General features: G+C 36.6%; 3 protein-coding genes and 1 long non-coding RNA gene across 5 annotated transcripts in view; 1 reads left to right on the forward strand and 3 right to left on the reverse strand.

Moving 5' to 3' along the window:
• Positions 1 to 848: 848 nt before the first annotated feature.
• fbp2 (fructose-1,6-bisphosphatase 2) lies at positions 849 to 9,581 on the forward strand. The gene is made up of 7 exons (XM_051895062.1): positions 849 to 1,140; positions 2,135 to 2,297; positions 3,670 to 3,762; positions 4,337 to 4,477; positions 5,041 to 5,178; positions 6,594 to 6,713; positions 8,087 to 9,581. The coding sequence occupies exons 1-7, from the start codon at positions 968 to 970 to the stop codon at positions 8,273 to 8,275; spliced, it is 1,017 nt and encodes a 338-aa protein (XP_051751022.1). The 5' UTR covers positions 849 to 967; the 3' UTR covers positions 8,276 to 9,581.
• On the reverse strand, positions 2,145 to 3,730 carry LOC127513359 (uncharacterized). The gene is made up of 3 exons (XR_007930389.1): positions 3,610 to 3,730; positions 2,384 to 2,486; positions 2,145 to 2,286 (listed from the first exon to the last, which is right to left on the reverse strand). It is a non-coding gene; the product is annotated as an uncharacterized LOC127513359 (long non-coding RNA).
• ctsla (cathepsin La) lies at positions 9,433 to 13,526 on the reverse strand. Its single transcript, XM_051895063.1, has 8 exons — positions 13,304 to 13,526; positions 11,766 to 11,901; positions 11,554 to 11,676; positions 11,312 to 11,464; positions 10,484 to 10,708; positions 10,218 to 10,386; positions 9,984 to 10,101; positions 9,433 to 9,885 (listed from the first exon to the last, which is right to left on the reverse strand). The coding sequence occupies exons 2-8, from the start codon at positions 11,889 to 11,891 to the stop codon at positions 9,786 to 9,788; spliced, it is 1,014 nt and encodes a 337-aa protein (XP_051751023.1). The 5' UTR covers positions 11,892 to 11,901; positions 13,304 to 13,526; the 3' UTR covers positions 9,433 to 9,785.
• A 3,522-nt stretch (positions 13,527 to 17,048) lies between these two features.
• dapk1 (death-associated protein kinase 1) overlaps positions 17,049 to 22,411 on the reverse strand; it is a 71,697-nt gene continuing 66,334 nt past the window's right edge. For both annotated transcript variants that reach the window (XM_051895058.1, XM_051895059.1), the window contains one exon: positions 17,049 to 19,960. In XM_051895058.1, the coding sequence (XP_051751018.1) occupies positions 18,692 to 19,960 (1,269 nt within the window). In that variant the 3' untranslated portion in view covers positions 17,049 to 18,691. The remainder of the gene's footprint in view (positions 19,961 to 22,411) is intronic.

The raw sequence follows: 22,411 nt of genomic DNA on the forward strand, positions 1-22,411 counted from the left end.
ATAGAGACCAACTGACATTTGAGACACATTTTGGGGTGTTGCTCTACATGACCTTTGTTAAATTATATGCATGCTAATCTGTTTATAAATTATACCCTCATTTTAAGATGTTAATGATAATTATTTGTAGCATAGTGCAGTATAAAACAACCTTTGTGTATAGAAATGATCAGAGAAATGCTTGTCTGTGTTCAGTGATTTCTCCTGTGTTGGAGCCCACAGCTTTTCTTCTGTGAGTGAAATGTCATCTGGAAGATTCTGATCCTAATGAATTTATTATTTTGGGCTCTGTAGCAGAGGAAGCACTCACATTTAAGGCAATAAGAGCATGCTTGTTTGGAAATATGTCTGCCAATCTGCCAAATCTGTTGAATCTGGAGAGCGACGTCTATAGCAGTGCTTAAATATATTGCGTAAACAGTGCTTGTTGAGGATTACAATTTAAATGAAGTCCTCAGAAAGCATGTTAATGGCACTTTTCAGTGCTGTGAATCAAATATAATGCATGAGCAGCATGGTGTTTATCCATTTTCTTTAAATGTGTTTGATGTGTTTAGTCACAGTTCTAGGTTTGATTTTGAGTCATGAGGACACATTTATATGTAAATAAATACACAGTTTTATTAATGCGATCCATTTAACAGACCTCCAGTGTTCATCGGGACATGATTGTCATAAACAATCATGAGCTTTGATTTCTGACCCATGACCTTCTAACCTCTGGGTATATGTCATGTGTCAACAGTGAACATAAATAATTATCTGAGAGCCAAGGAACGTGCTTTATAAGTTGGGCTCTTTGAGCTCAGGCTCTACTAGCATTCAGACTATACTACTGTCACTTGATCTGCTTCACCAATATAACTTTGGCCTTCTTCCACTCACTGTGTATGTAAAAAGACTGCCTAGAGTCTCTTCAGTTAGTCTCTGCCTGTCCGACCGCTGCAACACTCGGGATACTGTAAGAATGTCGGATCAGTCGGTCTTTGATGTGGACGTATGGACCCTCACTCGTTTCGTGATGGAGACGGGGCGGAAGGCGAAGGGGGCCACCGGAGAACTCACACAGCTCATCAATTCCATGTTAACAGCTATTAAAGCTATTTCATCTGCTGTCAGGAAAGCTGGACTTATTCATCTGTAAGTTTCATTGAATTATTTTGCATTAATAGAATGAATATAGTTTACCGTACCTGTGTTGTGAACACATGCTTTTACTGTATGAAGCAGAAGAGGGTGAAAGATCTTTCAGCTCAGCCAATGATAAAATCAATATGTGAGGTCAAATACACAGACCTAGTGGTTTTAGAGACTAGTTAAAGTTAAAGAACTGTAAAGTTACAGTAAGATACACTTCTAGTATGTTTAATTAAACAATAAACTGGGCTGTGCTTTATTTTACAGTACGTGCACTTACAGTACTTACCTAAGAAAGTATACTCAGTAATATAAGGGAACTACATGGGTTAAGTTTAAGTTTAGGGGTAGGTTCAGGGTTAGTACCTAGTTATTACCCAGTTATTGGAAGTACATAGTATGTTAAGTGTCATGCTACGCTGTTAAGAAGAGCGAGACGCAGGATGAACGGGATACGAGAAACTTTAATGAACATAGAGAAATCAACAAGCCACTATACATTAAATGTCAATGATTACTCAGACGATGCCAAACAAAGAACTAAGAGAAACTGAGGGTTTACATACACAGGGAAGATAATCAATGAAATAAGGAACAGGTGTGAAACTCAGTCAGAAACCATAGCAACAAATAATGAAGGAGAACTCAGGCAAACAGCGAAAGGGAACACATGGATAACTAAACAGAACAGAACATGATTGTTATGACATGTGGAACAGGACTGAAAATTAAAAGTGCTACCATAAATCCTTTTTAGTAGTTTGTGATGTCCTTGTCTTTGTAAAGAATAAAATAATATTATTATAATAATTCTAATAATTATAAAATAATATGATCCATTACATTTGAGGCTGTTCATTTCTATTTCACTATATGTAATTCTCATGGCAGTATTATTTATAGGAATAATGAAATGCCACCATTCAGTGTTTTGGCATCTGAACCTCAGTGTCTGCTTTTTAATAATATTAGTATGTTGTGGTTTCACTGAACACAGTCAAGGCATTGCCGGGCATGTGAATGTCACAGGTGACGAGCAGAAGAAGTTGGATGTGCTTTCCAATGATCTGATCATCAACATGCTGCAGGCCTCTTATGGCACCTGTTTGATGGTTTCCGAGGAGAACAAGGATGTCATCTACACTCCTGCTGAGAAAAGAGTATGAGCATTGTGATAAGTCTTGTTTATGAATATTTTCTTTTCTTTTTATTTTACAGTTAAAGAGAAAGGTATGCCATTATTTACTCATCCTCATGTCGTTCCAAACTTGTAGTATGTTTTTCTTTCCACAAAAGAAGATGATAGGCAGAAGGTTTATGCTGCTCTTTTCATAAAGTCAGTCAGGCTCCTAAAAGTGCATGGTAAAAGCTTCACAAAAGTTGTACTATAGTCCAAGTCTTCTAAAGCCATGTGCTTCAGAAAAAAAAAAACATGGAAATTTAAGGCAATATTCACTGAAAATCCCCCTGCTGTAGCTCTCAAATCTTGTTTATGCTTTATTGAATATGTTCATATTCGAATTTGGCATTTCATGATTGGTTAAAAACTTCACATACATGAGTGTCAAACGTGTCTTGACATGCCATATTTGGATGTGAACATATATATTATAAGAGATATTTTCATTGGTTTGGCTTAAGAAAATGTGAAATTGTAGCATGAGTTTTACTGACTACTTTCAGGATGCTTTTGTCCTTTTTTTTTTTTTTTTTTTGAGGTCAACAGGCCCTGACCTTTCCTTTTGTGTTCAAAGAAGAAAGAAAGTTGCCTAATACAGGTTTGAAACATGAGAGTGAGTAAATGATGACAAAATATTTTTAACTATTCCTTTAACACATGATGTCATGTTCAAGAATGAACCAAAGAATGAACCAAAGGAATAGAATAAATATAAATTGGAGTTGTTATTTCAGCAATGAACTCTGGTCTAACAAGTAAATATTAATGTGCTTATGAAGGGTACTGCTACTCTTCGTAAAAAAAAAAAAAAAAAAAAAAGGGTACTGCTACTCTTTTAGATAAAAGAGAGAATAATCTAGCTCAAAATGTGTTTTAAAACGTCGTTGCTTGTTTTGAAAGGTAAATAACAAGACAAATAAGACTTTTTTCTGATGTTTAGATTAGAATACCTGGTAGTTCCTTGTATTCATGCCAGCAGGATTTTTTTCTCTCTAACTAATAATAATAATAATGATAATGAATATGTTGAGCTGCATTTTATCAAAATAATTAGAATAGGAAAAGTATAATTAGTTTCCATCACACACACATCCAATTAGCAATGTTAATTGAGGGGGAAAACTTGAATAGTCAGGGAAATAAAATTGCACGTCTGGAAGAATTAAGTAAACAAAACCTTACAAATGTCTGTGTGGTTTCAAAATAAATTATGGCTGTTATGTAAACTATTTATGTCAGTCTAATGTACCCTGTGCTAATGCATATTTGTTGGAGTTCATTCAGATAATTACCACATGAGGTCGCCGTCTCATTTCGGCTGCATACTCAGTTCAGGCTGCTGTTTGTCACAGGGAAAGTATATAGTCTGCTTTGATCCTCTGGATGGCTCCTCCAACATTGACTGTTTGGCCCCCATAGGCACCATCTTTGCCATCTACAGAAGGGTGAGTGTTTGCATCTGTTCTCTGCTAGATTGGAGTTTGGAGTTGCATGTGCATTTGGTTTATACTTTTTGATGCATGCGAGAAACCCATAAGCAAATGTAAATAAATAATAATAGAATTGTATTTCCATGTAAGCTTCCTGTCATGTGGCATATAAGATGGATTGGTTTGATGTTTGGTGTTCTTGTGCTACTTTTCCATGCAGATTGACGAGGTATGCTGACTGCTTTTGACCCTGCCTGATGACAAATATTGGCTAAGCAATGAATTCAATACAACTTTAAATTTATTTTATTAAGTGCACTAGAGTGTAACGAATAGTAACGGTACAGCTTATCTTATTAGTCTATTATTTAACGTTTATTATTTTTTTAATATTAACTTTTCTTACTACTAATCTTTAAAAAGTTACACTTCACGTAGAACTGCAGTAACAAACATGTACTCTAGGTGGTGTCATTGGGTTTGTTTAATGTTGATGTGCATGTACAATTTCATTTAATCACGATGAGCCTAAATTCACTCTTTTGTCTTTGTAGACAGACTGCTGATTCAGTTGTTTTTCCTGTTTCAGGCCTCAGATGGAGAACCGAGTGACAAGGATGCCCTACAGCCAGGCAATCAGATCGTGTGTGCGGGTTACGCTCTTTACGGCAGCGCCACGCTAGTGGCTCTCACGACAGGAGCTGGAGTTAACTTCTTCATGCTGGATCCAGTACGCACAAAATGTTCAATCTGCTGAAATGATATAGATTAATAATGAATAATAATGCCAGGACTAAATAAACTAACACATATTAAAGTAGTTTTGATATCAGAATTTCATGGTCACAGTATTTCAAGTTACTAGGAATCAGTTCATTAAAGGCGCGCCAAACGATTCAAGTGAATCATTTACAGCTTAACGACTATACGAGCAAAGTGCGCAGTCACCAAACATGAGATAGTCTTAAAAACAAAAATTGTTATGTAGTAAACTGTGAAACGTCTTATACTTGTAGAACAACGTGTTACTGAGAGTTGTTTCACTTCTCTTTATGGTTTAACATCTTTAGTTTTTTTTTTTTACACATTAAAAGAGGCACTTCTTTTTTCAATTTCGGATAAAATTCTTGAATATTTTGTGGCTGTGGTGAAGTAGTTTTGATTCCTCATCCTTGGCTAATTTATATTTAGTTTCTCAGTTTTACTACAGCGTACAGTAGGCCTGCAGTTGTGTGTCATTGTGTAACATAAGCTCATTAGAACATGAATTGTTTTGATGTTACTCTTCTTCAGGCGATTGGAGAATTCATTCTGACAGACAGAAATGTGAAGATCAAGAAAAAGGGGAAGATTTACAGTATCAACGAGGGCTATGCTAAGTACTTTGAACCTGCAGTCACTGAGTATTTAAGGCACAAGAAATACCCAGAGGTGGGTTCTGTACAGACTTACATAGCCAAAGAATGTTGCTTTGTCTGTTTATATTATTTTTGGAAAATCTTACTGTTGCTGGCCAAGATTTTTTGAGCTAACTTACACAGCACAAATCAAACTGTTGAGTGTTATGGTTTGCTGTGTACAACACATCATGTGATAGAGCCATACTCACATGTTCATGACACGTTGCGACAGAACAGGGAATGTTGCTTAGCTGGCCTGAAGATCACTTAGTTTAAAACAAAGTGAGTCTGAATAATGCTTGCATGACTGCATGGCCGTGCTTAGCATCAGCTGATGTGTACACACCTTACATATGCTGGAAAGTGATGAGCGACTTCCTCTGCAGAAAGCTGATCTTTTTTCTGACCTGGAACATATAGACTCAGCATATGTAACTGATTTGAGAGTGACTGGGTGCAGTGTGATCATAAAATATGCTGAGTATTAATTTCCAGTGGGTCAGCTGGTTAATTATTAACGTTAATTATTTTTTAGTGAACAGATGTAAGATCTTGAGTTTCCAGGAATATGTTTTTGTTTCTTCATTTTAAGATCATCTTAATCAGTCTGATAATGATAAGAAGTAAAAAGTAAACAAGAAAAAATTGAAGAGCTTGTCTTAGATAAAATACTGCATTACGAAATGGGAAACTTGCTAATGACATACATTATGTTATCAACTCTTTCATGTTTTTATATTGGATATCAAGTTGTTTTCTTAGAAGTGTTGTTAGAAACATGCTATCTCTGACCTCATGAAGTATTGATTTGTTTGCGTATTGTGTCTGTCATTGCTTGAGGTGGGGTTGGCTAAGGAAACATGCTGCCACCTCTTAAAATCCAAATTTAAAGTCAAAATTACAACTTTATGTAGTTTCTTTTTGTTGTTTTTACTGTTCACCTATTTCTAAAGGAAAAGGCATTACATTTGATGACAGATGTGTGGGTTACACTTTATTTTAAAGTGTTCTTGTTACAGTGTAATTATACAAATAAGTACTGAGAAATATTAATTAACAACATGTACTTACTATATAATTAGGGTTAGTAAGTACATGTCAGATGTGTAACAGAGACACTGTAAAATAAAGTGTACCGATGTGTTTTAGCTGTCCAGCTGGGTTTCTGTTTCCTGGAACTTCTCACGCTACTTCCTGTTTTCCTATCCTCTTTTATTGAAAGCACTTGTGATCTTTGTTCCCGACAATTTTTGTTTTAGATTGTTTACAGACTGTGGTGCAAGTCGAAATTATTTTCAATTTCTTCAAAAGCCTAAAAAGATCATGTATAATCAAAGTTTCTAATTCAAAGCCAAATAATATATGAAGAAAGTTTGAGTTTTTGTTCATATAAATACTGATGACATGTCTTAATATTATATTTGATGAAATGTAATTGTCTCACAGGATGGTAGTGCCCCGTATGGTGCCAGGTATGTTGGGTCGATGGTGTCTGATATACACCGTACCATCGCCTATGGTGGCATATTCATGTACCCAGCCAATGAGAAGAGTCCAAAAGGAAAGGTTAGTCGGCTATGCTTTTATGACATGATCATTTGTAGCTCATGTATTTTAAGATATTCAGGGCAAACAATGGAAACCAGTCATAAAAAAGCACATCTGATGATAGTTATATAATAAAACAATGAGTATGATGAAGGGGAAAGATAATAGACTTTTATCATATTATGTTACAGTAGAGTGATTCATGCAATATACGCTGTCAGGTTAATCTTATGGTTGTGTCCAGTGTTATTTTGGAATTATTTTATTCATTAATATTTGTTATTTTTATATTTTCAGTTTTATTATAATTTTAGTTTAAGTTTTAGTAACATTGTTATGTGCTGGTGTCATTTTGATAAGTTTTTTTTAACATTTCTATTTAGCTTTAATTCATTTTTATTTCAGTTTTAGTCATTTTAGTACTTCAGCATATTTTATTTCAGTTTATTTTTCATTTTTGTTTTTTAGTTTACATCTAATATTTACATATTATTTATTTTAACTTTATTTTAATAGAGTGCCGCAGCCGTGACGTCAAAACCCGGAAGACTAATTCGCCAGTGGTTCCCTCTGGAATTTTCCTATGGGTTTTTATAATGGGGTTTTTCAATTTATTAGTAACATAAGGTCTGTGGTAAACGTAACTTGACGAGTATCGTGAAGTTATGTTTACCACAGACCATATTTTACTCATAAACTAAAAAACCCCATTATAAAAACCCATAGGAAAATCTCGAAGGAACCACTGGTGGATAAGTCTTCAGAATTTTGACGTCACACCTGCAGTACGCTATTAACAATAATTATGTTTAAATTTTAACTTTAGTTGACAATAACAGCACTGCAGCAGACTAGGTAACTCCAACACTTCAATTATTAATAAGTCTCTGCAGTGTTTAATACTGTAGATTACTTTATGGTTTACAGCAGGTACAGGCAGGTCGAATTGTGATAACAGATAACCTCTCATTTGAGCTGTGTCATTCCTGACAATGGGAATTGGCCAAACACACAGCATAAGCTTAAACTGGAGCAAATATACACTATAGCATGAAAGCAGTGACCCAGATATAGTATCTGCAGTTCATGCTGCTTTTCAAGAAATGCTAGTGTATAAACTTTAATATGTATTTACACAGTCCAGTTTCTCTGTTCTACATAGATAAGACTAAAATGAATCCATTCTGATTGAACTTAAAAGCATACTCAATGACCCAAAATGACAATCAATAAGAGGAAATGAAACATATCGGCTTCAAACTCAGAGGTAAAACTAGGATAATTGTTCACGGTTTAGAGACCCTTTGAAAAATAAATTGGTTTGTGGGGTTATCGGCGTTATATAACTTCTATGGCTCTCTTTTTTTCCTCACATTTTTCATACTCTCTAGCTGAGGTTGCTGTACGAGTGTAACCCCATAGCCTTCCTGATCGAGCAGGCCGGAGGCATCGCCACGACAGGCACCCAGCGCGTCTTGGATATTATTCCCGAGTCACTGCACCAGAGGGCACCCTTTGTGGTGGGCTCTCCAGATGATGTGGAGGAGTACTTGTCCTTTGTCAAGAAACAGAAAAAATAAGAGATTTCGGTTGTGATTTGATCCACTGAAAACCCACATGACATCGAGTTGAATACAAAACATCACAGTAGCTTTTTTTTTTTTAAATAGTAGAAGCAATGCTTTTGTAAACAGAATCACATTAAATTTCCAGTATTTTAAGTCATTTTTTCTTTCCTTATTTCACAAAATCGCACATTTGAGGTCTTTCAGTTCAGATTTAGTCTTCTACCCCTTTCGCAATCTGTCTTTCTTCCTCGCTTATGTTATGTGAACATTATGTGCCTTCAGCAATGTGCTGTTTGTTAGTTGGTTTACACCCACTCATTCTCACAGACCCCTCCCTACTAGTACAAGAGCCAAAACCCTAGTAATCTCCACCCCACAAGTCTTAGTTTGCTGGTCATGATGGCTGCCCGTGTAATGGCTACATGCCAAGAGATAAACAAATTGTATAAACATTGTATTGCGAGAGCAAATGAACAGCCCTCCATGTTAATATTCACCTCCTGAAGATCACAACACATACAGTGAAGAAAAAATAGAATGTGACGTGGTATGTCTGGAAAACGTTTTTTTTTTTTTTTTTTTTTTTTGAAGCTCCCGTGAACATGACACTGATCCCAGATATGCTGCTGGATATGTTTAAGCTTGAGAAAGCAGTACTGAAAAGCAGTACCATTCAGTCATGAACAGTAAACTTCCTGTTTTAATAGGCTAAGGGCACACTAGTTTTTGATTTTCTGTTTGCTCATGTCAGTCAACAAAATGTCATAGTGAGGTGATTGGAATAAATTTGTTTTGCAAATGATATGTAAAGTTACAGTAAACTATGCACAATATTGTTCAAAAGTTTGGGATTGTTTTTGAAAGAAGTCTCTTATTCTCACCAAGGCTACATTTATTTGATCAAAAATACAGTGAAAGCAGTACTATTGTGAAATATTATTACAATTTACAATCTGTTTTTGATTTTAATATATTTTAAAATGTAATTTTTTCCCTGTGATGTCAAAGCTGAATTTTCAGCAGTCTTCACTGTCAGATGATTCTTCAGAAATCATTCTAATATGATCTGATTTGGTGTTCAAGAAAAAAAATATGAACTTTTGAACAGTAGTGGGCAAAATTATGCTATATTTAAAACTACAGGAAGAATATAAATCCAAGACAAACGGTAACAGTTACATTTTTAAATGTTTAATTGATCATACAGAAAGTAGAAATAAAAAACACATTTGTACATTGTGACTTACACTAAAGAACATGTATTTACACTGAGGCAAAAATCAACTAAATCAATGCCATTAAAATGACCAAAAAACAATTGCATAAAGTCCCTAAAACAGTGTCACACAATACCTAGAGCTTGAGGTTTCTTTCTCACAGTCTCATTCAGGCTGTGAGACACAGCCCCCTGTGTCAGGTGACTCCTTTTTGACTACACTAGTGGATTTCAGTAAACCACTCGAGTACCCGAGACAGTAATGTGGCCTTCTGGTACAATGTTTTAACACTAGAGGTATCTTCCTTAGACAAGAGGGTAGCTAGCTGCTGTAGCAATACCACAGTGATTGTGTCTGTCCTTTGCCATGTAGATATATCCTTTATCACCCCAGCTCTCACTCCAGCTAGAATACAGAAAAGGCACATTGTGTTAAAAACACTGGCTTTAAACATTGGCCATTCATGGTTTTATATGAATGTACAGTATAAATGATCTTCTTACCTGTTCTTGACAATCCAGTACTTCTTGCCATCAACATCCTCACCATCAAAACCATAACCAACAGCAAGAACGCCATGATCTAGCTCCTCGCTGCTGCAGTCTTTCTCATAGTAGATGCCTATTACAAGAGATATATATCTGTTAGTTCACATCAACAGACTTCTCTCCTTCACTAAATTGTCATAATTCAGTCATTTAGCTGGCTTAACAACTAGCGGTGAGAAATATACACACCTGACTGGTAGAACTGGAAAGACTCATGTCCAGCGTCAATAGCCACAGACACGGGCCCCACAGCGGCTATAGCTTTCATCAGAGCACGTTCCTTTCCACTGGGAATGTCAACGAATCCGGTGTCATTGGCTGCACTGTTTTTAGGATCGTAATGGCAGGGCTGATCGTCCTAAAAACAAATGTAAAAACAAAACATTCGTGTTATGGTAATCCTTTATGTCATTAATCAGAATAATTTGAGAAGAATAAAAAGTCATGTAACTTACAGTTCCCAAGTAGGGGTAGGACTCCTCTGAGTCCAGACCGTTTTGGTCCTTGATGTACTGGAAGGCCTGGTCCATGAGACCTCCGTTACAGCCCTCATTGCCTTCAGGACGAGAGCAGTCCACCAGGTTCTGCTCACTCAGAGACACCAGTTGTCCAGTCTTCCTGAACATCTGACCCTCCATGGCTCCGGTAGTGCTGAAGGCCCAGCAAGAACCGCACTCACCCTGGAAATATCATATTTGAAAATATTTTAAACCAGCAATTATCATGGATATATGAAGAAGATGAGGAAAGATATATGAAGAGATGAGGAAAAGTCATGTAAATTAATAACTGCTACAAATTACTGGTAATGGCAAGCTCTAAAATATTTTATTGTGTAGAAATTGTGAATAAAAATAAAACTTCTGGAATACTGAAAGTTAACCAAAATTCTGAATTGTAATTATTTTATTTTTCTGATTAGTTATTTTAAATATAATTATTTTAGTTACTTTTTAATTTATAGAAACTATGAGTGCCCATAGAAAACTAGGGCTAGTGGGCCTTTGAATATTGTTGTGCCTTGGAGTTAAAAATATTAGTAGTTTACTAGTTAGTTTACCACTAGTTTAGACAAACGCTATGCATCTATAGGCATGTGACATGTTTTCTCTGCGCATACCCGGAAAACACAACTATTTTGTTTTACACATCATATGATATATACATCTGATTTCCAAAGTGGTCAGACCAGTTTTTTTGTATGGAGTTTAAATACAGGCCATGGCTCATATTCAAATATACATTATTTCTAGCTATTTAAGCTATAAAGGCAGCTATCTCACCTGATCTTTCACGGGAGTCACATATCCCTTTTCTCTCCAGTCCAACTTGTTTGGGACCTCCAGGAAGTTGGGTTCCATGAAGAGGGATCCAGTGAATCGTCTTTCCTTCTTGTGCTTGAAGCCATTCATCACCTGCCTGAACTCCTCATGAGTCTGTAGATATAGAATAGATTGATTAATGCTGAAGGAATTTCACAAATCAGAATGTATACGCGTCAAATAAACTTCTTCTGCAGTCTTACCATGTCACCAAAGTGGTTCATTCCGAGTCTGTAAGTGTGTACGCCCATGGAGTGCTCAAGATTGTGCAATTCGATCTTTTTCAAGTTTTTCTCCCAGACCATTCGCCTCCACCCCTCCTCCTTCTGTGTTGAAAGAGATAACGCTGAGTTCCACATCTTGCTTCGTTTTCAACTTGTTAATGTAAAGCCATCAGTGAACCTTTAACACTTACTTCGTGGTATTTTTTACTGTGCCAGTTCTTCCATTGCTCCCAATGATCGTCTAACTGCTTGTCCAGAGTTGGAGCAGCAAATACAGCACTGAGGCACAACGTAAACACTGCCAAATACACCCTCATGATCAAAACACTGGGGGGAAAAAACAACAACAGGTCAGACATGTTGCAACAAGTGACCATGAACTTTTTGTATTCCATGTAAAGATATCAAAACATGTACAAGTTTTTGTTTTTTTACCACCACAATTTTAGTTCTAATATTTTGAATTGTGATTTTTTTTTTTTTTTTGTGCAAATATTCAGTCTTATATGGAAGCCCATTTCTTTGGTAGATCATAATTATAACATAAAAGGTCATAATTTTGAGATAAAAAGTCGAAACTACAAAAAAAAAAAATAATTATGAGATTAAAAAAATGAAATTATGGAAATAATTCGACCTTTTAAGACCAGAATGTCATAATTTCAACTTCGGTAGAACTTTATTTTACAGTCCTGTTCCTCATGAACATACTATGTACATATAATAGTTATTACAATAAATTGGTAATAACTAGGTACTAACCCTGAACCTACTCCTAAACCTAACCTTAACCCATGTAGTTACCTTATATTAACCAGTTCTTAAGTACACAAACGCACGTACTGTAAAATAAAGTGCAACCTTGACTTTTGAACTCATTATTATGACTTAGTAAGTAACTTTTTGTCATATTTTTTTTCTTTTGTGGATGAAATATGAATTATTTTAATTAATATGCTCCTAAATGCTGCATAAACCAATTGAAAATAGTTTCAGATAATGTTTCGCAAGACATTGCTTAAACTCCTTGAAATTTCATGCCAAATGTTCCTTAGTCAGTCACCTCACTGCTGTATAATTAAACGTTTATGTATATTTAAAAGAACAGGCGTCGACGTGAGATCAGATTACTGCCACGACATATTTGTTTACACCGTGTAAAGAACCACCAACAGGCAGATATGTAGTTAATAACTTTGCTATGAATAGTAATAAAAGCCATGTATCTGTATCTGTATATCTTCTAAAAAATATATTTGTTCACACGGGCCTCCGGACAGAAACACTGGTCTGGATACAGAAGAGAATACGGTGTTCCTTTTGTAACAGTCACGGGATCTGGGAGGGTGGATGCAGCCCACAGTTTCCCAGGAAAAGAAAACAAAGACCGAAACCAGGCCGGGAAATCGAAAAAGAAACTATTGGAATCATTTTAGAGAAATGGTTATAGCAAAAAGCGCTATGCGTTACTCATCTATTAAATTAACCTATAACCGTGTGTCGAATACAGTTCATACGAATGTATTTTGTATACAGTTCATAAGAATGTATCAGCAACAGAGCGAACTAACAAGCTCCATTCTGTTCTGTGTAAAGCTAAAAAATATCTTAAACAAAACAAAGATGTATATAATAAATGTGCATAAAAATGGTCCATGTAGACGCTTCTTTGAAAATAAATGCAAAAACAACAAAAGATTCCAGAAAGCTTTAAAAACACCCGACTCACCCTGTCGTCCTGAACCCAGAAGAAAATATTCTGTCGCAGCCGCCGGGCCACAAGTTTATACCGCGTCTGAAGGCAAATTCCTCAATTTCTCATTGGTCGAGACTCTTGCCTATAGATCTTTCGATCCCGCCCCCGACGAACGTCATAGCATGTGACCCACCAGCACGTGATTGGGTTCCCGACAGATGATCTTACTCATAGAGAAAAAAAACAACGTTGCTATCTGAAGAAACAATCTAAACAAGACAAAATATTGTTGCATTTGAGTTTATAAATGTAACGTTATATATGATTAAATGTAGCCTATATATATATATATATATATATATATATATATATATATATATATATATTAAAAAACACAAGTCAACAGTTAGCTCATTATTAGCTGTTGACTTGTGCTTTTTAATAAATAATAAATACATTTATATATATATACATTTATATATATATATATATATGTGTGTGTGTGTATTTATTATTTATTAAAAAGCACAAGTCAACAGCTAATAATGAGCTAACTGTTACTGCTTGTCAACTACTAGCTACGTTTTTAGTATGCACTGATCGATCTTTCTTTGCAACGGTATATTTGTCTAATAATGTTAATTCATTCACAAATCAGAAGCATTTAAGTTACTTATTATTAACCAGCCAGTAGTGCTTATGCCTCCTAATTGTTCAAAAACAAGCTTTTCAAACAACTAGAAATCTATTACAGTTGATTGAAAAATGTTAGCTTCAATTACCAAACCAAGATTCTAACTAGATCATTTGTGAATAAATACATTTAAAACGTTTATATACTAAATTATAAAAGATCATAACACAAAAGGGATCCATTTCAAGTCTCACATTTTCACAAGGAACACTATAAAATCGTAAGTATTCAATATGAATGCACTGAACGCTGCTCACACATCAAGAGAACACCAAAACCAGTGTATATTGAATTTACTATCAGTATGTCTATGTGAGGACATCAGTGCAGGTTATCTAGTCCTATAACTTGACTCTGTAACAACATTCCACATTGTTTACATTCACTGCAAAGCTTTGTTGCAGGCCAGAATTAGAGTGCTGCTGAATCTACATAACAACAAAAGGAAAACAGACTGATTAATGGGCTTGTCTGTCACAAGTAGTGCACAATAGCTGTGGATGGGAAGATTGCTCTTATCACTTAAGCCTATCAGTCCACCTCCTCTAGAAATGATCAAAAAAGAGCAGTTAAAAGATATACCATTGATCAAGTATGAGCAACATATACGCCAAACATGACTCTATGTTACATTAGTAGTACATTGTCACTAAATAGTTTTTTTTTTTTAAAGTCAACTACACTCTTAAAAATAAAAATTCTTTATTGGTATGGATGGTTCCATGGATAAAGATTCTTTATAGTGGAAAAAAGAAACCTGCTTTTGGAACCTTTATTGTTTTAAGAGTGTATAACAGAAACAGAACTGTAAAAGGAAGAGAACAGGAAAGCTTCAATGTGTTATGCTGAAATTAAGGTGATTTGGTAATTCCGGTTGCTGAGTAATGCATGCTCTGTCATGCCATACACTCTGACTCCTCAAAAAAACAAAACAAAAAAACATGCACATGACTGATTATTCATCATGTAATCATTATCATTTTCGTGGGCCCTGCTTCTCATGGTGGATTCGAAAGGCCTCAGAATTACCCAGAATTTACTGGAGGGTACTTGAGAAAACTTTACAAAACATGGACTGTTACTGGGACATGTTTTTTTTTTTTTTTTTAGCATATTACATAATTTAGACCAAGGAATCTGCCATTTTGTAGGGGAAAATTTCCTGTCCTAAAAAATCTTCCTGTCCTTGTGATTTCCACAGCATCTCTACAATCCCTCCTTCAAATCTCAACTACAAATCTATCTTTTCTCTCAGTTTTTCAGCCCTACTCTGCGAGAGTTTTTGTTTTTTTTATTATTATTTTTGTTTGCTTATACAGTGCACAGCATAAATGAGTACACCCCCTCTGAACAAATACAAAAGATGTATTTTCTTTATGATCACTAATACAATTCACAGAAAAATGGCAAAACTAAAATGTATTAAACATATACATAATAAAAACTGAGAAATATATGTCATTAATAGCCATAAAATAAGTAAATTAGCCAATTTTGTTTAAATTAAGGATTGCAGAAATGAGTACACCCTAGATTTAATTCAACAAATGTATAATATTCTAGCACTTAGTATGTCCTCCATAATTTTGAATATACTGCTCTGACCCTTCATTGGCACGGAGTGTACAAGTTCATGACAGATTGTCACATCTGTTCTGTTTAACTCCTGGATGATGAGTTCCTTAAATGCCCTGATCTTTATTGGGGAGTGTTGCTCAGCTCGTCTCTACAGAATCCCCCATAGGTGCTCAAGAGTGTTAAGACTGAGTGCAATACATGTCCACAGAAGGTTTTTCACCTTGGGAGAATGCATATCCTCACTGTCATGTTGAAAAAATGCTCAACAATGCTGAGAATGAGGAAAGGGTAACATCTTCTGTTTCAAGTTTGTGTATTAAATTACACAGTGGTGTTGAAATTCATGACAGCATTGATAAAGCACAACTCCCTCACACCTTCAGCACTCATACATCCCTATATAAGAGCTGTACTACCACTGAACTTTACTGTGGGAACCAGGCACTTCTCACTGTACTCCTCCTCTAGCAACACCATAACAATTTGGATGCTGTTAGATCTAAAATAATTGATTTGGTTTCATGAGACCAGAGTACTGATTCCCAGAATCAATATTTTGTAAATATGGGCTTTGGAAATGGCTAACTGACTTTATTGTGCTTTGGCTACAGTAGGTAGTTCCAGTGCATGTCATTTCTGCAGGCTGCATCTTACTCTGTGAGATAAACAGTCACTATTTTCATAGCTTTTGCTGGCTCTGAGACACTCGCTTGGTATTTCTGCTCTTTGTCTAGCAAAAAAAAAAAAAAAAAACCCTCATCACTAAATGAAAGCTTAAAATGAAGGCCTGATTATTTCAGGGGCCTTGTCACAAGTCCATTGTTTTTGAATTTCTGTGTTACTTTTGTTATACTTTCACACTTAAAACAGTGATTTGGTAATCCTCTTGTACCACTGTCCTCTTTTGTGCCAAGGAATAAATCTCCTGACAGTTCTCTCCCAAGTGCTTCCATTGTTGTCAGCATTAAGTCCGAGAATGATTCAGTGGGCTATATAACACTTTTAATTGTCAAGAAATTACTTCTCTTTAAATGTTTTGGTTCAACATACTTACCTGTTGATCAAACATTGCCTTAAACTTACACCAGAACATTTTTATTTTGTTTTATTTAGTAACTTTTAGGAGGGTGTACTCATTTTTGCTACACGACATTTTATCACCTTGATAAGAAAATCTTATTTTCCTGAATAATTTTGACATGCTTCTTTGGTAATTGATTAAGCAGACTTGCTGGAACATTATATCTCTGTCTAAAGAACCCTAACATGTCTTCTAAGTAATTGAGTAATTGCTGACTTTCAGAAGTTTCAGAGGGGGTGTACTCATTTATGCTGTGCACTGTATATAACAGTTTCTAACTGTTATGTCTTCACATCATTTCTTTTCTTTGTACAGTGCCATTGAGCTTGGGTGCTTCATAAATAAAATTCATTATTATTGTCCTAAAAATCTATTTTAAACAGAGAAATGTAAATGGAAAAAAAAGCATTTATATAATGCAATCATTGAGTAAACAATTTATTATAAAAAAAAAAGTAGTACACTGTAAAGTTTAAGGAAGTATTAAGGACATGGCATTCAGAGACATGCAAACATAATATAAATAGAGAAATAATGTGAAGGTCTTGTGCAAAGAGATGACTGTACAAGTCTTAAATACACCAGGATAAATTCCACTCTGATTTACCCTGTTGAAGTCTTAAGAGGGGAAATCATAAACCTCGACCACAGCTAAACAGAGAAAGAGCTCCATAATACATAGACTTAATCACAATATAAAAATGTGCCTTTTGGAATGATAGAACAAAATAAGCCCAATTCCCTTTTAAAAATGTTTGTGATTTTAAGCCTGCAAGGGGAATGATGAAGGGTTGGAGGATAGACCTGTCCCAAAATATAATATGGAACAGTTCTCTTTTTTTTTAGACATTAAAAACATGATGAAACTGCAACTGTCTCATGTAAAGGAGAGCAAAAGAGTCATAGCATGTGTTCAGATGTAACAGAGAGTCTTTGCTGCCATCTACAGTTCATTTGTGTCCAGTATACCACATTCATTACAACCAGACAGGTACTCCTGTAACTGAGGAATGGCTTCACTTTTAACAGTTTCAATGCAAATGTTGACATTTTATGACATTTTTTTTTTTTTTAAATTCTCCAGTGTAAAGAATACACATGACTAAGTGTTCAAAATAAATTTGTCTTAAACACTCAACAACAGTGTAAATGTGTGAAACAGAATATATTGATATAACAGCGGAACAATTGCAACAAAGATCATGCTTATCAATACACTGAAGCAGACATCATTTTTATATATATAAAAAATGAAATCTTATTTGTCATGTAAGTGCCTGGATTATTTCATCATTTCCATTTGTCAGGTAGTTATAACCGTAAAGTTTCTCAAAAGTGAATGTGACAAGTGTGAATAAGACAAATGTGAAGGATTTTAGAAACCAGATTTTACCATGTATTTTCGCTTTTCAAGGAATGTTTAGTATGTTGGTTTGTGCTTCATCAGTCAAATAAAATCCTGTCTTTGCAATAAGAAACATTCAGGTAGTAAATGTAAACTACACAGTTTTCTATGTTTGAGAACAAGCATTAATCTATTGTTGCGTAATAGATATGTTCATTAAAAGCTTCAAAAGACAGGTAAACACTGAAGCACTTGCAGAGGTGCACATCCAATTTTGAAATCTACATGATGGCTCTTTGTCAACAGTTTACCATCTTCAAGGCACTCAATAGCTTGAGTCATTTATTAAATAATGTTGCCAAGCACTTAGTGATCTATCATTCGGTCATCAAATTTAGTGTAATTCCCCTATAACAGCTGTCTGATTATATAAAAGTAATTGCAAACTGCAGATTTATTCAATAAGGACATTTTGAGAAAGGCCGTCTACAGTTTCACCTTGGGAATGTGAGACAGTCGATAAAAGATTTGCAGGGGAAAAGTTACATAGGCACCTTTTCAGAGACACCGAGGATGAACATTCAGAAATCGCAAAGGGCAACAAAATGGACATGAACAGAGTATCTGATTCAAATACTTCAGTCTCAGGACACCAGGGAGTTTGAGATTTAACACCACTCTTGTTGGTTAATTGCACGTTTCTCTATAGACACCAGTGACGTCCTAACGAGAGATCACGGAACTGATGGAGTTGTAGGACGTGCCGCCCCCATTACAAACTGGGCTGTATGGCTCCGGTGGGGTGCCCAAAATCTCCAAGTTGACTCGGAACACTGGCGCAGCTCTAAGGAGGAAATCCGCTGCGTCCCGACGGCCAAGTTCTCGCAACTTAGCGACCAAAATGCCTATGGATGAATCGGGTCGTTGGCTCCACTCTTGCAGGAGTGTGGCTGTGGGGCTGAGAAGGGAAAGAGGGTCGGCAGGCGGAGTCCCGTTGGTGCCAGAACTGTATTTAGCAGCGAGCTCGCTAAGGCCCAAGTTCATGGCGAGCAGGCACCAGTCCTTTCCGAGGGCATCAGGGGGGTCCAGCAAGCGGCAGAGCTTGCGTCGAGCCAGGTGACTGACTTCCGCCACGGGCACTTCCCCACCAAGACTGCCCTGTTTGTAGACCTGGGTGCAACCTAATGCTACGATACTGACAAAGCTCTCACGATAGCCACCCATGGTGTTCGACAGCGCATTCTCACCTCGTGCCTGAGCGCGGAAAAAGTCCCTCGGCTGGTAGAGCATGACAGGGCCGTGGTGTTCCCGCAGCTGCTGAGGGCTTAGATAATGTCGGGCGGTAAGCAAACCGGGTAACGTAGCAGCTAAGAGACCCTCTGCCATGCCGCACAACGTGTCCAACAAAGCATAGCACCGTCCGGGATCTATGTCAGGTCCACGTAATTGTACCTCCATTCCCTGCCCGTGGTTCACAAGCAGCACTAGAGCCTCAGCACCACCGAGTCCAACCCGAGCTCCACCGCTCCACAACCTCACATCCTCGGCCTCAACCTCAGGCTTCTGTTGCCGGCTCCACCGGCATAAGTTCACTTGAAACTTATGGAAAAGTCCACAAGGGAATGGCGCCAAGTGCTCCGCAGGGACCACGCGCACTCCACCGTAAAGCAATGCGTCCTCACCTTCGATGTCTTCCTCATCAGTCCAGGTGTGCTGTAGGCCACCCGTGCGTATCAGGGCGGGGATGTCCACCATTCCTGGGTTGGCTGTGTCACGGGCACATACGTCCATGGCGTCGAGCACTTGGAGAAGTTCGTCGATGTCACCTTCAGAGACAAGGGTTTGGAGTTCTTCCACACGGTAGCGGCCTCGGTAGTGGTGGATCGCTTTGGGGGTTTCAATTGAGAGAAGCTTGCCAAGTACGTTACTACAGAGCCAGCGAGGATCTAACAGGACAACATCCTGGACAGTCTCACTCTGCATGATGTTAATCTAGGGGGGAAAAAAGGAATAAAAATGATTGAGTGCAAGCAAATGGGTGATTCTTATTTCCATTTAAAGGTCTGTTCACATCAAGATGAATATTCAGTGCAATGAAACTTTTATTTAAATAGACAGCTGTTAAAGGGATAGTTCACCCAAAAATGAAAATGATCCCATGATTTACTCACCCTCAAGAAATCCTAGGTGTATATGACTATCTTCTTTCAGACGAACACAATCAGAGATATATTTAAAAATATCCTTAGTCCTCCAAGGTTTATAATAGTTGTGAAGGGGTGGGGGGTGGGGGGGGGGGGGGGGGTTACATTTTGAAGCCTCCCCAAAAAAATGCATCCATCCATAATAAAAGTAATCCATAAGGCTCCAGGGGGTTAATAAAGGCCTTTTGAAGCAAAGTGATGCATTTTTGTAAGAAAAATATCCATATTTAAAACTTTATAAATTCAAATAACTAGCTTCTGGCGGACGACCATACACATACTGTGCAAGTCAACTTGCGCCAAATGATTAACCTTTGACGCGATGTAGGAGTATCGTAAGCTTAGACGCCTCTCACGGTTCAAACAATTAGGGCTGGGCAACAAACTTAAGCTCTTCTTCTCTTATATCAAAATCCTCCGACATTTCTCTTTAAAAATGATCATTTTAGACTTCTAATTCGTGACTGGTGTTTTGTTTTGCTCTATACTCTGCGCTTCAGTCTTCGTCATGCATCAGGTCAGAGGTCACTCTTCCGCCGCAAATCAATGTGTACAACCGTTTATAGTTAGTAAAGTTCTAAATATGGATATTTTTCAGAAACGCATTGATTCACTTCAGAAGGCCTTTATTAACCCCCTGGAGCCGTATGGATTATTTTTATTATGGATGGATGCATTTCTTTTTTTGGTTTCAAAGTGTGAAACCAAAAAAAGAAAATTGTGTTAATCTGAAAGAAGATAGTCATATACACCTAGGATGGCTTGAGGGTGAGTAAATCATGGGATAATTTTAATTTTTGGGTGAACTATCCGTTTAATGTGTCTGTACAGACCGACACAAATATTCACATGCTGTCAGTGTGAAGGATTTGTTTTCATGTAAAGATGTACTAAATTGTTTTCCACTGTACAATGAAGAAAACTGGTCAACCAATAAGATTCACACTTTTGGTCACATGCTCAGAGCCGCTGAAGTTACATAATACTACAACTTGGTGGCGCTCACCTACAGACTATTTTGCTGCCAGTAAACAGCAGAGGAAGAATCCAGAACCAGCTCTCTATACCCTTGTATTTGGTATTGTTTGATAAACACCATAGTAAATACAAAAATCTGAACGGCTGTTTGAAAACATTGTAAATCCTTTTTTTCTCCCTGACAAGTGGGTGTCAAAACAAAGTTCCGTACCGTTTTTGACTGATTTTCTAAAAGCGCCAACTACTGTTAGTTTGGTGTTTTCTATATATTAGTCTGAACAGACATATCATATGCCAAAATTGGGCCAAATATTTGTGTTGAATATTTGTGTTGGTATGAACAAGCCTTTAGGTGGCTTCCATAACAGTTCAGCAGATGTGTCGATCCAAATTTAAATGGTCACTTTTGGAGAGAAAGGTCACTTTCTCAATTTAAAATCATTATTTAAAAAAAAAAAAAGAAAAAAAAAAAAAAGAGTAAATCATCAGATGATGTATATCAGTTATAAGAGCAGAATTTAGGTCTGTTCATCACACAAGATTCGTGTATGGATTCAGAAGACTAGAAATACAGCAAACACATTGTATGGAAATTTTTTTATGAAACTGTGATTTTTTTCAAATTTTGGAGCTTAATAGCCTAAGACTGAAATGCAGTTTTATTATATTGCAAAAAGTGTCACTTAGAAAAATGAAAAAGTCAAACAGGCTGACAACAACTGTCGTCTTTGGGCGAATTATTCTTTGAAGAGAAATGACATAACAGATATTAAGTGGGGTGAGGTTAAATACAGGTGAGCTGAAGCCCCATAAACAGAGTATGTTATGTAAGTAAATGTTAATAAAGCTGAATCACAGCTTGGCATTTTAGCCCATCAACATCAAAACATTCCCTAAAATGTGTTTAAGTGTTGCTGCTGAAAACACAAATGACTAATATTGATGAGAATGACTCATTCACCTGCCCTCTCTAACGGTGAAGCTGTTGTTGTAATGGTTGTGGGTGGTCAATAGACTGAAAAAGCCCCTATTCAGTTGCTGACGCCTACCAACTCATTTGGATCCACATAAAAACATGTTTGTAGAAAATTTGCATTGTAGACTTTGAGTGTTTTGAGGTAATGCATGTGGCGTTAATAGCGGGGGCGTGTGCGATAGTAAAGCATAATGCATGAAAATAATCATTTTAATTAATGATACAGTGCAACCACCTCAAACACACTTTATACGCACAGCTATATACCCATAATTCAAACATGCA

Source organism: Ctenopharyngodon idella, chromosome 5 (genome assembly GCF_019924925.1).
Source record: "Ctenopharyngodon idella isolate HZGC_01 chromosome 5, HZGC01, whole genome shotgun sequence".
Classification (NCBI taxonomy): domain Eukaryota; kingdom Metazoa; phylum Chordata; class Actinopteri; order Cypriniformes; family Xenocyprididae; genus Ctenopharyngodon; species Ctenopharyngodon idella.

Excerpts from the sequence above, each read along its gene's own strand:
- fbp2 (XM_051895062.1), top strand. The coding sequence starts at position 968 with ATGTCGGATCAGTCGGTCTTTGATGTGGACGTATGGACCCTCACTCGT. Across the intron at positions 5,179-6,593 it reads GGCACAAGAAATACCCAGAG|GATGGTAGTGCCCCGTATGG; the intron begins GTGGGTTCTGTA and ends ATTGTCTCACAG. Across the intron at positions 6,714-8,086 it reads AGAAGAGTCCAAAAGGAAAG|CTGAGGTTGCTGTACGAGTG; the intron begins GTTAGTCGGCTA and ends CATACTCTCTAG.
- ctsla (XM_051895063.1), bottom strand. The coding sequence starts at position 11,891 with ATGAGGGTGTATTTGGCAGTGTTTACGTTGTGCCTCAGTGCTGTATTT. Across the intron at positions 10,709-11,311 it reads TGACTCCCGTGAAAGATCAG|GGTGAGTGCGGTTCTTGCTG; the intron begins GTGAGATAGCTG and ends TGATATTTCCAG. Across the intron at positions 10,387-10,483 it reads CCTACCCCTACTTGGGAACT|GACGATCAGCCCTGCCATTA; the intron begins GTAAGTTACATG and ends ATTTGTTTTTAG.